Genomic DNA, 14,593 nt, shown 5'->3' with positions numbered 1-14,593 from the left:
TAGCAAACTTTTTAAAGTTGGCCAACAGATTAAAAAATTATGGGGAGGTAAAAGTGACGGACAATGTAATTGCATACTTTTTTTCCCATGAAAACCATGCTAAACACAACCAAGACAGATAGTGAGGGAATATGTTCTGAATCAAGCTCAGCTGTCATAGAAATGCCAGTTATCTGCTGCCTGCACCTCCTTTAGAAGTTAGCTTACCAGTTCATTTTCCATCTGCTGAAAAGTGCAAAATAAACTTGTGCCACTTTTCAGGAATAGGCAAATATAATTTTTTTTTCCCCTCCCCTATCTGCATCACTTTATCTAGACTGTGAAAGATTAAACACCAAGAGGATACTGCCAGCAAAGACAGAAAAAGCTGCTTACTGCCTGGTAGGATAATGAGAGTGCAGCAGCGGAGGTGTGCATTTTGAGATCACAGCAAGCTGTGCTTTATTCAGAATGGTACCACAGCGTTTGACACATGTGCTGTAACTGCATAGAAACCATGGATGGGAGGAATATTGTAGGAGGGGGATTGTAAGGAATAGAAAGAAAAAAAACTCACAGCAAAACCAGGAAAATAAACTTGTATTACATAAAGGAGATGTGACACAGTTGTGCTGTTCAAAATGGATTCCTTATAAAAAAAGAAACATTGGTAATAATGAAAACCCTTTCTTAGAAGAGTAGGTGCATGAGCAATGGTAGCTAGGCAGGTGGGAGGAACAGTGTGGGTTGTGAGACCAATATTAGACTTTAAGTACTCAGAGAGGAAAAGTCCCACAAGATGAAAAATCCTTTCAAAAACAACAGTGAAAGCAAAAGGGAACATGTTTTTAAGTTATTTGCTCTGCCAAAGATGAAAGTGAAGCCAGCTAGGCACTGCATGCAGAAAACAGAGAAAGAGAGTAGTAGAAAGAAGTGCAGAAGATCCCCACTGCAGACAATCACCACTGCAGTAATGTTGTTTTTGCATGGTGCCTTGTTCACGACAGAAAAAAAAAAAACATAATTAAAGGTGTGAAATACTACTCATCTTTAAGGTGTGAATAATGTTCTTCAAGGTCAGCTAGAAAGTCCACCAGTGTCAGTAAAGGGCTATCTGCTGCCCAGAGTGGCTCTTCATAGAATCATAGAATTGGCTGGGTTGGAAGGGACCTCAGAGATCATCAAGTCCAACCCTTGATCCACTACCGCTGCAGTTACCAGACCATGGCACATCCAGTCTCTTTTTAAATATCTCCAGGGACAGAGAATCCACTACTTCCTGGGGCAGCCCATTCCAATGCTTGATCACCCTCTCAGTAAAGAAATTCTTTCTAATGTCCAACCTAAACCTCCCCCGGCACAACTTGAGACCGTGCCCTCTTGTCTTGCTGAGGGTTGCCTGGGAAAAGAGACCAACCCCCCCCTGGCTACCCCCTCCTTTCAGGGAGTTGTAGAGAGTGATGAGGTCTCCACTGAGCCTCCTCTTCTCCAGGCTGAACTGCCCCAGCTCCCTCAGCCTCTCCTCATAGGATCTGTGCTCGAGTCCCTTCACCAGCCTGGTTGCCCTCCTTTGGCTCATTTCCATAAAGTCCTTATTCAGGTGCAAACTGAACTCAAGGCAACGGTAAGCCAAGGAAATAACTTGTTATCACACATTACACTATTGTTTGATGACCTATATTCAGTGAGATAGAGGCCCTAATTTAGTCTCTGGCTGACATGCCAGCAAAACTCAATCACAGCTCTCCGAGTAATCAGGGTAGCCCTGAGATGAACAAGCAATGTCCTAGCCAAGGTCAAATCATGCTACTAAGAAAGTATGAAGAAATGTGCAAAGACAACATAGCTTAACAGAAGCCTTCAATTCCCAGAGCAAGCACTTGGGTAGTTCTCACAAAAAACCCAACCCAAATTATCATGTTCAGCAGAAAGGAATAAAAGCAATGCATTATTATGCCTTATACAATTTGCATCTGAAAGTGGAAAGGTTTCTCAGGAAGAGGTATTTCTATAAAGTATCAGTATAGATTAAAAGAAACAGTTCTACGTCATCCCAATTTATGATGAAAAGTTATAAAAAATAAGTTATTTCATATTTTGTCTTCTTTTTGTTTTACTAACATTGACCATTTTCCCCTTCCTTCCTCTGCTCTGTGTTTTACATCCTACTTCTGCACAGCCTAAATCTACATGAATTTTACAGAGTGCACTTCAAAATGAAGCACATTCCTGAAAGCTTTCCCTAATAGGGAGGGATTAAAAAAACCACATATGAAATAAATTATTCGTACAAGCACTTTGCTGAACTACAATTACTTCAAAGCTAAACTCAAAAGCTTCTGATGCCCGGCTTTTCTGATCTAACATCTTCTGTGGTGACACAGTGACATGCAGGACTTGTTATTTTTAATAAGTCCACATTCTTTTGCAAATTTTGTACCTACAGACTACAAAAATGACAAAGAGCAAACACACTCACTGTGATGCCTTGCATTTTGCACATACATTACAGAACTGTGAAATATGTTTCTAAAGTATCAAGGAGTAAAATCCATGCCTGACAGCGTGGCCATGCATAAAGCGTGGCTTTGAGGAGGTTGTGGTGGTACATAACATTTTTATTCACCTTATAGAAGTTGTGATAACTGATCTCAGAGGAGGAGCTTTGTCCCAGGAAAGGCTGTGGTAAAGTCTGCTGGATGAGAGGAATCACTGGATCCCTTTAGCAAGTGCCAGCAAGCTTATGAAAATCCCTGTAGAAAATGGGACTGCTTTCTCCTTTGGACACGAAGGGGCAGGAAGAGCAGAAGCAGTTCTTGGCTTCCCCTGGGACAAAGTCAGGCAGGCTGCTATGAGGAGCTGCCTTAAGCATGTTTTTGTCTACTAGTCTATTCATCACCAATGTCAAGAGCATGACATTCTTAACAAGGATCAAACACTTCTCTCTAAAATCTATTCCCCAGTAAAGGTCTCTGGGAAAAAAAAATGGGGTAGAGGAGGACAAGGAAGGAGAGGAAAATTAATGAAGGAAATGCAGAAGGAGTCTTCCATCACTAATGATGGGTACTAGAAGAGATACAGCTCCTTTTTTCCATTTTAAAGCTACAGCCTCAGGCAAGTTATACTAAAATTAGGTTATATTTGGTTCAGTGAAATATGATTCACTGTTATAGCTATGAATTTTGCTGAAGACAGACAGAAACAATTGTTGATTTAAATCCACGCTATTTTCTTTTAAGGCTATAATTTATTATCTTGCTGTAGGGAATCTCTCCATTTTAGACTAATTTAAAACAAAGCACTAAAACAAAAAATTATTCATTTTTGCAATTTTCATGAGAATTTAAGTGATTCTTTTAAAAGGCTCAGTTAATACAAAACCACAAACAGATGTTAAAAAACTTAAATTTGTTGGTCCTCTTGACTAAAGTTTTCATAAACAATTAAAACAATTTTAATTTTAGTTATATTTCTTCACAAGCTACACTGCAGTTCTGAGTGAACTGAAGAGTGCAAACCATGGATTTGTCTATTTTCAGATAGTAATTGTTCTTTTTAGTTAAATGTCAGATGTTCTCTGATGAGATGCAAAGACTAGCTTAGGGCTAATTTAACATTTTGAGTATACACAAATAAACAATTATACACAGCTTTCACAGGCCAAAGCTATAATTCAGCAAAATATTTAAAGAACAGACCTACTGCACATATATGAACACTCACTTAACACTAACAGGTTGAAATACTTCGCAAATTCAAAGAGCAGGTAGTAGGGTCCCTATTTGAAATACAGTGCAAACCTAACCCTGTTCAGAAAAATGAAAAATAAGCATGGCATAACACAATTGTTTACTTTCTTTAGCTGATACCCAGAAGCAAAGAGTAGAAACAGTAACTGGATCTCTTAAAGGAGGGCTCTGTTTGTGATGTAATAAACCATGGACTTACTTGAGGGTGGTGAGCTCCGTAAGGGATGGTTGGGTTGCCTTGAGATAGCTCTCCCTCCGTGCAGCAATCTTTGGAGATGGCTTCGGACTTGTGTCCGAGTCTCCACTGTCATCATCCCCCATGGCTTTGATGTAACTGCCACTACGCATCCGTCGGCAGGGAATCTCATCATCTTTCCCTCGTGGAGTGTATCCAGTCCATTCATCTTGAGGAACCTGAAGTGATGAACAAAATTCTCTTATTAATACGCTCTTCCCTGATGTAACTGCACCAGCAAGAATTCACTGCACTAAGGCAAAACAGAGCCATAAGAACTCCCAAGGCTGAGGGTTCACCTCAGACTCATTTGTCCATGGGCTGCTGTTTGCAGTGGAGGTCTAATTCTCCCTCTGAATAGTCACAAGCATTTCTGGGGTTGTTATTTTCAAATACTCATCTAGGAAGTTTCTAGCAAACATGCTGACATATAAAACCCAGCTAGCTCTAATACTGGGCTGTAAAAATCTGGGGGTTTCTTTTTCGTGGTTTTTATTCAAAGCATTTACCAACAAGATCAGGGTATTTTTGGTTCAGTGCAACACTTTTGGGTGCACCTTTTTACCACAATCTTTTAAAAGACAGTGTGCACTCACCAGGATGATTTTGGTTCAAGACACATTTCAAATTAGTGGAGCTATGTACCAATCATCACAAAAATAGGTTTGCAAGTATGAAATCATACTACTGTTTCTTCTATAGCATAATTAGAGCAACTGAACATCCACCAGCTTGCAGGGATCCTCCTTTTCAATTATGTTAGTCCATATAACTCTAGTTCCTTCTTTTTCTTATTGATGTGCATAATTTCTCTTGATCTGTAGAAAGTGCTGCTCTTTGTATTGGAAATCGGGAACACTGGGAATGTGCATTCATGGGATTTTGGGACATAGCAGATGAGAGCCAAAGAGCACAGTGCTCTCACCCATCCATCCCCTCCCTTCCTCTGCTCTTCAGATTTTTGATCATTGTAACCCAACATCCTCCTCTTTCCTGTAATGGTGAAAACAACATGCAATGAAGCAGGGTCCTTGAAGGAGTGGTCCTAAAGGTATTCTGCAGAAATCTGATTTTTATAGCAAAGGTGAAACTGCAAAAGGGCTTTTTAGTTAAGCATATTTTGTGTGAGATTTAAATAAAATTAGTTGTGAATTCTTATTTTGCTACTTTTCTGATTATTCATTGTGCATCAACTCTAAAGCATGTTATAGCTACGATGCTCAGAAACCCTTACAAGCCATATTAAACAAGGAGTCTCAAATCCGAGTTGCTCAACTTTGTCCTGCAGCTAACAAATGCTACTATCTACCAGGATGATCACCAGGTCTCTCTTTTCTATGGAAAGTTTCTTTTTCAACAACATTTAACTTCTGCTGAGTGTTCTATCTTCTGCTTCCCAAACTGCAGCCAGAGCATTTACATGCCAGCTTGTTTAGGCAATCAAAACTGAAACACTGGACTGTTTGCTAACAGCTTAGCTTTTGATTCTCACTACAAACATAAGCCAAAGTCCAGAGGCTGTAAGGACATTCAAATGTTTCTGTCAATGTAGGTCAATTTTTTATGGCATTTTATCAATGGATATGAACTGCAATCCAAAACCCACTGTGCTGTGCACAGTAGCAAAGATATTTAATGATCCCAAGCATTTGTGGGCTTATTACTAATTAAAATTAATTAACCAAACTATTCATTACCCATGCTATTGCCTTGTTTCCTGCTGATTTCAAACCCAGGACCTTGCCAACTTTCTTCCTTCACTGATTTTTCCTGATACTGACACCCTGTATTTGGCACTGGTGAGGCTGCATCTTTAATACTGTATTAGTTTTGGGCCCACAACTACAAGAAGGACACTGAGGTGCTGGAGTGAGTCCAGAGAAGGGCAACGAAGCTGGTGAAGGGTCTAGAACAGAAGTCTTATGAGGAATGGCTGATGGAACTGGGGTTGTTTAACCTGGAGAAAAGGAGGATGAGGGGAGACCTTATTGCTCTCTACATCTACCTGAAAGGAGGTTGTAGTGAGTTGGGAATTGGTCTTTTCTCCCTAGTAATAAGTGATAAGAAGAAACAGCCTCAAGTTGTACCAGGGAAGACTTAGACTGGATTAGGAACAATTTCTTCACTGAAAGGGTTGTGAGGCACTGACAGAGGCTGCCCAGGGAAGTGGTGAGTCACAGGCCCTGGAGGAATTTACAAGATGTGTAGATATGGTGCTGAGGGACATGATTTAATCATGGACTTGGCAGTGCTGGGTTAATGGCTGGACTTGATCTAAAAGGTGTTTTCAAACCAAATGATTCTATGATTCTATTCTATGTCTTAGGGCCTCCCTTGAACTTCCAGGCTCAAGCAAGTCCTTCTGTCCTCTTGTGTCAGTCTATGCTCTCCCTTTTCTCACAGTCTCCTCTTTAGGAGGAAGGTCTGGCCTTCATAAACTCACTTGGAGATTTGATATTTTCCTCAGAGGACTGAAATCCTCTGGAAGTGGAAGTCTGTATCTTTATCAACATTTCTTACAATTCAGTCTTCCTTCTAGGGACTCAGACTTCCTTCTCAGTCACTCCATGTTTTATGTAGCAAATTATCTCCTTTTTAAAGTAAACTTACATGTTTTCCTTAAATTTTGTTGAGTTAATGACTCTGGCAACTTTATGTCTGTGAAATGTTTAAATTCTTATCTTTCTGCAGCATGCCAAGTTTGTTTCTGTTTTCTTTTTTTGTGAGTTTATTTTTTGTTGGTTTTTTTGTTGGTTTTTTTTTTTCTTTTCATATTTACCTGGTATTCAAGAATATAAGTTCCCAAAGGCAGAAATATATTTTAAAGTCCTGTTTTCTTATTCAACAACAGCATGCAGAATTTTGTGTCAACAGAAGTAGCTGAATAAATTCACTTAAAACCACTTAAAATATTCTTCTAGAAAAGGATGAAACTAAGAACTGGAGTATTACAGACTGAGAGTACTAAGTGATAAAAGAACCCACAACAGGATTGAATGCATCTTCATGTCAAATTAAAAAAACAAAACCAAATCCAAAACAAAACAAAGAAAAAGCAATGTTTCAGTTTTGTGGCTTCTAAGTTTATCCCTAGGCTCCACATTTGGAAAGCTGATGCTTTCCTGGTATGTATGCATTTGTAAAGTGAAAAAAAAAAAAAAAAGTGATTCTGATTTTTGACATAAGAGAGTACGGAGCATTTTACAGTCTTCTTCCAAGCACTTATGACATTTAGAAGATAATGTGTTCTTTCAGGTCTTATTTTTGTATTGGTTCTAGACCTTTAGAATCATCAAACAATGAAAATACAATCTATATTCATATAATCCTTCGCTTGTGTCATGGAACCTACAAGTCCTGCTTGTCAACTGTAAAATCTTGACTTTTCAAATCACTCAAGTACAAAAAAGAAGTTAACATGGGTTTAGTAAAATGAAGCTCTGCAGATATTTTGATGACATGTTTGGAATTCAATCAGAACTTTAAAACCTGTAATAGTGTATTTCCAGTTAATTTTTAAGACAGATATTAGATATCTGGGTATGTAGAGAATCTGTAAATTCTCAGAGGACTTGAACCTAAATCTGTTTAATATTTTATTTATTATGCTTTAGCCAAAGATCTATGCTTTTTCTCATGAAAGTAAATTAACTGCTTTTAAAGTAAGAAATAAAATATGTTTGTGTAAGGTTAAGATTGTTGCCCCCAGCTGAGAGAAAATCAGGCCAGTTAAAGTTAAAATGCTCATACAGAACCCATAATTCAGGCAAGCTGAACACTTGTAGTTTTATTAAATAATAGCCATTCTGTTAAAATTAATGCTGCAGTTTATAGGTGTAATATAAGTGATGAGATATAGTTGCTGTGGGCACCATAACTCTGAAATTCTTAACTTCAGTTATCAATAACCTCATATACAAGTATAATACCTTTTACTGTACTTCTAAAAATTATTTAGATATGATGGGACAAGTTCTGAAATCTGCTTGCAATGAATTTACCACAAGACTTCCTATTTACAAACACAAACACTATGATGAGTTTTGAATGCATTGCTCCAGCCCCACAGTTTCCATGATGGATTAGGTGGCAATTTCCAGTTAGAACTCTCCTCACCCAGTGTAAGTGAGCAGCCACTGGAAAACAGCACTCTGTTTTTTTGAGAGGGATCTTCCACCTTTTAAACACTCTTAAACAACTTTTAAACATCTCTTGCATGGTTGTTTTTATTCTCATGAAAAAGAGGGAAGAGCAAGTATGCAGAAATAGAAAGCTGAGCTGCTCACATAGAAACCAGGGGCAAATCAGTCTCAGGGAGTGCCTCAGACCCCCTGTCTGGATTCTGTACTTCTGTTGCTTGTTTTGCACAAAAGCAAAGGAAATGATACAAATGTGACCCAAGTTCCATTGTCATATTAGGGGCTTAAGGGTAAACCCTGCATGTGCCAAAGATAAAAGGATTGGATATCGTTAGGAAAAACATCCAGATTTAGAGAGCAGCCTAAAATATTGACCCAGAGATGCTTGTAATTTCAGTTGACATATTGAGGAAGTTCAAGTATTTGTACAAACTATCTTGCCTGACTAGACAAAACTGCAGTAGAAGAATGTAAATGAATATTTGATTTAAACCCTATTTGTGTTAAACAGATTCCTCAGTTTTCTTGGAGATATTTAAGGCTGAGTGGTTTTCTATTTTTGATTTTTTTTGTTTTTTTCTTTCAATAATGTTTCAGCATTTCTATGATTTAAGAGGATATTAGAGGAGAAATTTAATTCCAGTTCCCCCATATATTATTTCAGCCTCACAAGAGTCAGAAACCCTAATTTCAGAAGTAGAAGTAGAAGAAAACAGTAAGCCATCATGTAACTGGTAGAGAGCACTTGCAGGGTAAAGAAATGCTCTAGAAGCAGTAGATTTTTACTTTAACAGTTGTAATACTTTTTACAGAAGGATCTCAGAGAACTGACTGTGTATAATTTGAGTCAGACAAACAACCCTTAAAGCTCAGCATTTCCTTTCATTGTACCTATTTTCCTATTTAGAAAATACAGGCAAATAAAATAATGTCAACATTTTAATACTTCTCTGCCTATGGTCAAATACCTCAAGCAGAACCTACTAAAAGAAGTGACCTGATTTTCAGAGTGATTTCTTTGCTGCCTAAAAGGAATAGCTGTAGCAGCTCATAGCAGACAATGCCATTTACTGTCACAGTAAAGTGCTTCATCTCATGAGAAAAAAAAACCCAAACATGAAGCTCTTTCAAACTTAGAAATTGTGAAAATAAAATTGATCACATCATTTCACGCATTCTCTTCCTCTAGATGTGGTACTACACATTCTGTAGTATGTTTCTTTATGTTGACCTGGAAAAATGCTGGGAAAATGCCTATGTGATCCTCCTGTTCTTTTACTTTTTTCAGTCAGAGGTTTGCACAGATTTCCCACCAGCTCTTTGAATGGCCAATATTATGCCTTGCAAGGTCAAATCCTTGCTGCACTCAAGTATCTGCTGCTATAGAGGATTAATGGCATTAAGATTGACATACCTGAGATAAAGCTGTTTTGTGCTTTTAAGAAAATCGTATTATCCAATTACCTTGGCAATACCATTTTTTTCAGGATCAGAATATCAAGCAGGAACATCACTTGCATGGTTGTTTTTACTCTCATGAAAAAGGGGGAAGAGCTAGACTCAGATCTAACAAGGAATATAATTGTTTTGTATTAAAATAGAACTATTATTCATGCTATTGAAATAATAGAGATCCTGGAAACATTTCACACTGCACATGATCTTTACGATCATGTACAATTCTTTCTTTACAAGTCTCAGAATCAAGAGTGCACTCATACAAAAGGCACAGTGAGACAAAACACCATTATTATTTGAAAATAAATACAAAATATTCAGCAAAGACCCCTGAGCCAGGAAACTTACTGAAACTTTGGCACAGACCTAGAAATAAAATATTTGTTACTAGTATGAAAGCTAAGCCTAGCTATAGTTTCTTTCTTCAGATTAAATGGAATATATAAGAGTTTCATGTAAAAAGAACAGACTATACAGATAACATGCTGCCACCAGACAACATCTCACCTGGATTCACTACAGATTATCTGTTCTGATCTTTAACTAAATTTATGTTGCTCTGGAAGTGTTCACACTTGGTCATTAGCCAGGCTACACTGACCAGTCTATTCCCTTAATGCATGTTTTTATATAAAGGAACTCGATTTATGAAACTAAATAAAGAAGCATACAGACAACCTCCCCTCCCATTTCCAAACATTCATTTCAAAAGCTCGCACATAGTGGTATGTGAAATAAACCCTGCATGTAAATTAAAGGTATAGAAAACATATTTTATTTGATGCCTAAACAATAAAATTATATTATCTAATTTCCATCTGCTTGCCCCAAAATATTTTAAACTTACCTTACTGGATGAAATAACAAAGAGGCTTTCTCTATAGCAAATTAAGTTCATTATTGATCTCTAGTTTGGTTTGGTTTGGTTTGGTTTATTGCAGCTGAAATCATTAAAGCTTCTCCCTCTGCTTTTCCAAAGCAATGTGGATGACTACAGAAGTAAACACAAGGACTGGAAGGAGTGGCTAACCATTGCTCACAGCAGTAGACTTGTAACTTTAGCTCTCTATTAGTATGCAAATACTTAATGAAATGAAATCACGCAAGTGAAGAACAATGCTTAATGACTGCTCAGTGCAGATTTTCAAATTCATGCAATTTGGTTTTCTTAGCCACTATTATGCCTCTTCTGCATGCCGTTAGGGAAGCTGCCATCTTCCACTTGCTAGGCCTATTCCTAGCACTCATAAATATTGAATTAATCAGACTAATAAAGATGAGTAGCATTATTCCATCAATGTGCATGCACTAAGAACCATTGAAGTATGCACAAAAACCCAAACAAACCCACAAACCTTTGAAAGCTTCAAGAAAAATATAAGTTTAGTAAGCCTTGAGAGTTTTAAAAAAAGCAGATATGAAGATTATTAGGACAAACATAATATGCTCAGTATTGTTAGCAATACTTGAAGTGAAAAAGCAATACTTGCTTTCACTTGTACTATAAATCAGGTTCTACTATAAATTAATTTAATTTAGCTGACTTATCTACATTTTTTTTCATGAAGAACATTAACAGTCAAGACAAAGACCCTGTAAGAGATGATAGAACATTACTTCAATCTGAAATGACCATATCTTGCATCAAACCTGAACAAGCAGTGTGAAAAACTGCATCTTCTTCCACATAGTGGAACACAGGGGTTTGCAAAGTCTTCTAAAATGGTATAAATCCTCATAGAGTAAGTCAATAGACAAAATTCTTCCAGTACAGCTCCAGTTTATTATTTTCTTTCATCAAAAGGTCCCTTGACCACTGGCTTGTCAATCTGATTCATATCCTGTTTTGTGAAGAGGAATGTGTGTCTCCTACACAAAACAACAACATCCTGATTCCAGATAAATTTTCTTCTCCTGTTTTACCCATAAAAGCCCAACCAGCCATTAAGAGGGCCACAAAGATACAATTACTCCAGCCAAGGGCTTTGCAACTTTGCCACCCCCAAACACAATCTGCAGAAAGGAAGCCAAACAGCACCCAACACATCTATTAGATGAAGGAAACATAACTGAAGGTCATATTGCAGACCAGGACCTCAAACTATAAATGCTGCAGTGATTCTCAAGGACGATTTTCTCTCTGTGGCAGAGGGCAGAAATTCAGTCTCATCTTTCTCAATACCCTTAAAGCTTTCTGTGCAGTTGACTATAATGAGACACAGCTGCTTGCCCAAGTAAGGAAGACAGAATGACTGTTAACATGACTACCAGCCCTTGAAAGGACACTTTTAGTGACTAGCAGTGGATAAATCTTTCACTTTTAGATGCCTTCTTTTGGGGAGAATCAGTTCTCTCCTATATATCTTCAGCACTTGCATAGAGTGACTAGTTGGCATCAAATGCCAGTACTGTTAAATCAGACATCATTTTTACCTTTCTTTCACTACATCTGACCACAAGCCCACTATCAAACAACCAGCATGAAGCTGGCTTGTAGAGGGAGAACACGTAGCTGAATTTGTGTCCTTGGAAGAAAACAAGTGTGAAGAAAACATGTGATGGGGAAAGCATTTTGAGAAACAGCTCTTATGCTGTTTCTGTTGGCTGACTGTAACTGGATAATCTCTGGTGGTTTGCTAATGTTGTGCTCGCCCAGGCTGCAGCCTTAAGTAACACAGTTAAGCTACCATCTCCAGCTGTTATCAGCTTCTATCACATTTCAGTGTATAGTGGGTAGACTTTGCTGAGGCTTCCACAGTGCTTTCTTTCAGGTTACAGCAATGAAATATACCTGCTTCAGAAGCTTGCATTTGGCTCTAAGGAAACTTTCCTGGTTTCAGAGCATCGTAATGTTCTGAAAGAGAACACTCACTCCATCACCTCTGCTCTGCAATAGTATCCCTCTGGATATCAAATCAAGGACATGGTCATGGTCTGGACTCTCATCTGCTGAGAACTGAATTGCAAGAGATGAGGAAATCTCAAAGATTTCCCAACAAACTAATTAGCAGGCTGGGGTTATGTCAGTAAAGCAAAATTAGGCACAAACTTATTTGCATAAAAGACTTTTAGAGACAATTTAAAGACTGATTCTGGAAGCCCAGGCTCATCCAAACTGTCACAGAACCTTATCCAGCTGTATGGCACTTGGCTTAGCTTTTGATGAGAGAAGTATGTATCTATATATATTGCTGGACGTGGTGGTCTTGGAAGTCTTTTCCAACTGTGACAATTCTGTGATTCTATCAGAAGTCCAAGTGGGGAAGTCCATTGCACAGGCTCAGGTTAAGAGGATGAAAGGACAAAAAATACACAATAGATTCTTGTTGCTTAATTCACTGGTGACATAAGATCAGCTGTGCAACAAACACACTGCAAAAACATTTGTAAGGCAGAAGAAACTGAGGCCAGCAGCCCCCAGCTGAGGTACTTGTGGTACTGCAGCATTTCCCCATTCAAGATCTCTACTACACATTCTACAAAAACAACAAAAAAACCCCAATAACTGGACCTAGGGGATATATTCCTTCTAACTTTGCACTGACTGAGGAAAACATATCACTGCTCAGTGGTTTTTCCCCACCCACTCTCCTGTTTCCGCAATAAAATTTAGGACTTAAAATGATGTGCTATTAGAATGTTGTGACTTTAACAGAATGAATCAACAGCAATTCAAGTTGATCTATGAAAATAAGATTGGTGTAAGTATATACAGCACTAAGAAGTTACATAATGGTGATAAAACTAAATGAGAGAAAATTATTACCTAAGGAACACAGACAGATAAAATTGCAGCTAAATGTGAAGTACTGACACTGCTGTAGAACTCTTAGAACTTACATGGTCCTCATTACTGCATTACTATGACACGAGAGGTCTGTCCAGGTTTTAATGAAATGAGTGACTACACAGAAGTTGTTAAGGTAAAATATGAGGCAAGATCATTCTCACCAACTCAACTAATTTTTTTTTTTTCTTTTTTTTTTTTTCTTTTTTTTTAATAAGGTAAATTAAGGGACTACAAAGATGAGGAGGATAACTCTACTGAAATACTCTTATACATATTTGTATTATTATATCAAAGACACCTAGGGTAGGCTGGCAGGTAGGCTAAATAACCAAGATGTAGGAATTACTTTTCATTAATATACTTTTAGTAAAAAAGCAATTTTGTGCTTTATTTATATTTTCCAAGTGCTGACAAAGTCCCTAACTTTATTTAGTATTCATATATATTTTATAAAATGAAATAAATCAATTTTCTGTGCATGTTTTTTTCAGTTTTCATATTCTTAGGTACTAGTATATTTTAAAATTAATGAAAATTTAATAACATCTAAACATTTTCATGATTATTCCATTACCTACAGGCTGGCCTAGAATATATTATAATATTTTGCATTTTAATGCACAATTGTTCAATAGTTTCACTAGCTTTACTAAGTAACATGTTTCATATGAGCTCAGCAAAAAAAATAAATTTATAATTCACATATTTTCAGTTCTGACTGGAAAACTGAAGGGTAAATAGTATGTGCTTTATTAATTTTCAATATAGAAATGAGTAAGAGGGAAAATGGTGATTAGTATTAATGGATATTAAAACACAACTTTATAGGATATATACACACACAAGGGCATATTGAAAGATTAATTTGAATATGGTATATGAGACAGAAATACAAAACCACCATGAATGAGCAAAAAGTAGAATTTAATTGGAAAGGAAGATAGGCTTGTACAGATAAGCCCATTGTAACAATGCCATGAGGATAATCACTTTGTAATTTAACATATTAACAAATCCTATGGTCCTTTTGGATATTGGTCCTTTTTAGCACCCTGACCTAGGCCAGACATGGACACAGGCAACAGAAGGAGGCTGTGACTGACCAGTATCTCTCAAGAAGCTGTGAAAATGCCTTGTTCTGAGACTGGGAAACAAGTATTTTTAACTCTAAGTTTCTTAACACCACACATTTGATAATAATGTACATTACAGGGAATCTTAATAGAGGAAAATGAACACAGTA

The 14,593-nt window shown here is 37.4% G+C and overlaps 1 protein-coding gene across 4 annotated transcripts in view; it reads right to left on the bottom strand.

Moving 5' to 3' along the window:
• DLGAP1 (DLG associated protein 1) overlaps positions 1–14,593 on the bottom strand; it is a 397,957-nt gene that overhangs the window by 124,344 nt on the left and 259,020 nt on the right. For 3 of the 4 annotated variants that reach the window (XM_071737231.1, XM_071737228.1, XM_071737230.1), the window contains exon 4: positions 3,928–4,142. In XM_071737231.1, coding sequence (XP_071593332.1) covers positions 3,928–4,142 — 215 coding nt within the window. Of the gene's footprint in view, positions 1–3,927; positions 4,143–10,407; positions 10,477–14,593 lie in introns of those variants that run through there. The other variant, XM_071737232.1, reaches the window with a different exon arrangement.

This window comes from Heliangelus exortis, chromosome 2, assembly GCF_036169615.1.
Source record: "Heliangelus exortis chromosome 2, bHelExo1.hap1, whole genome shotgun sequence".
Taxonomy (NCBI): Eukaryota; Metazoa; Chordata; class Aves; order Apodiformes; family Trochilidae; genus Heliangelus; species Heliangelus exortis.
This window is presented reverse-complemented; position numbering and strand designations above follow the sequence as displayed.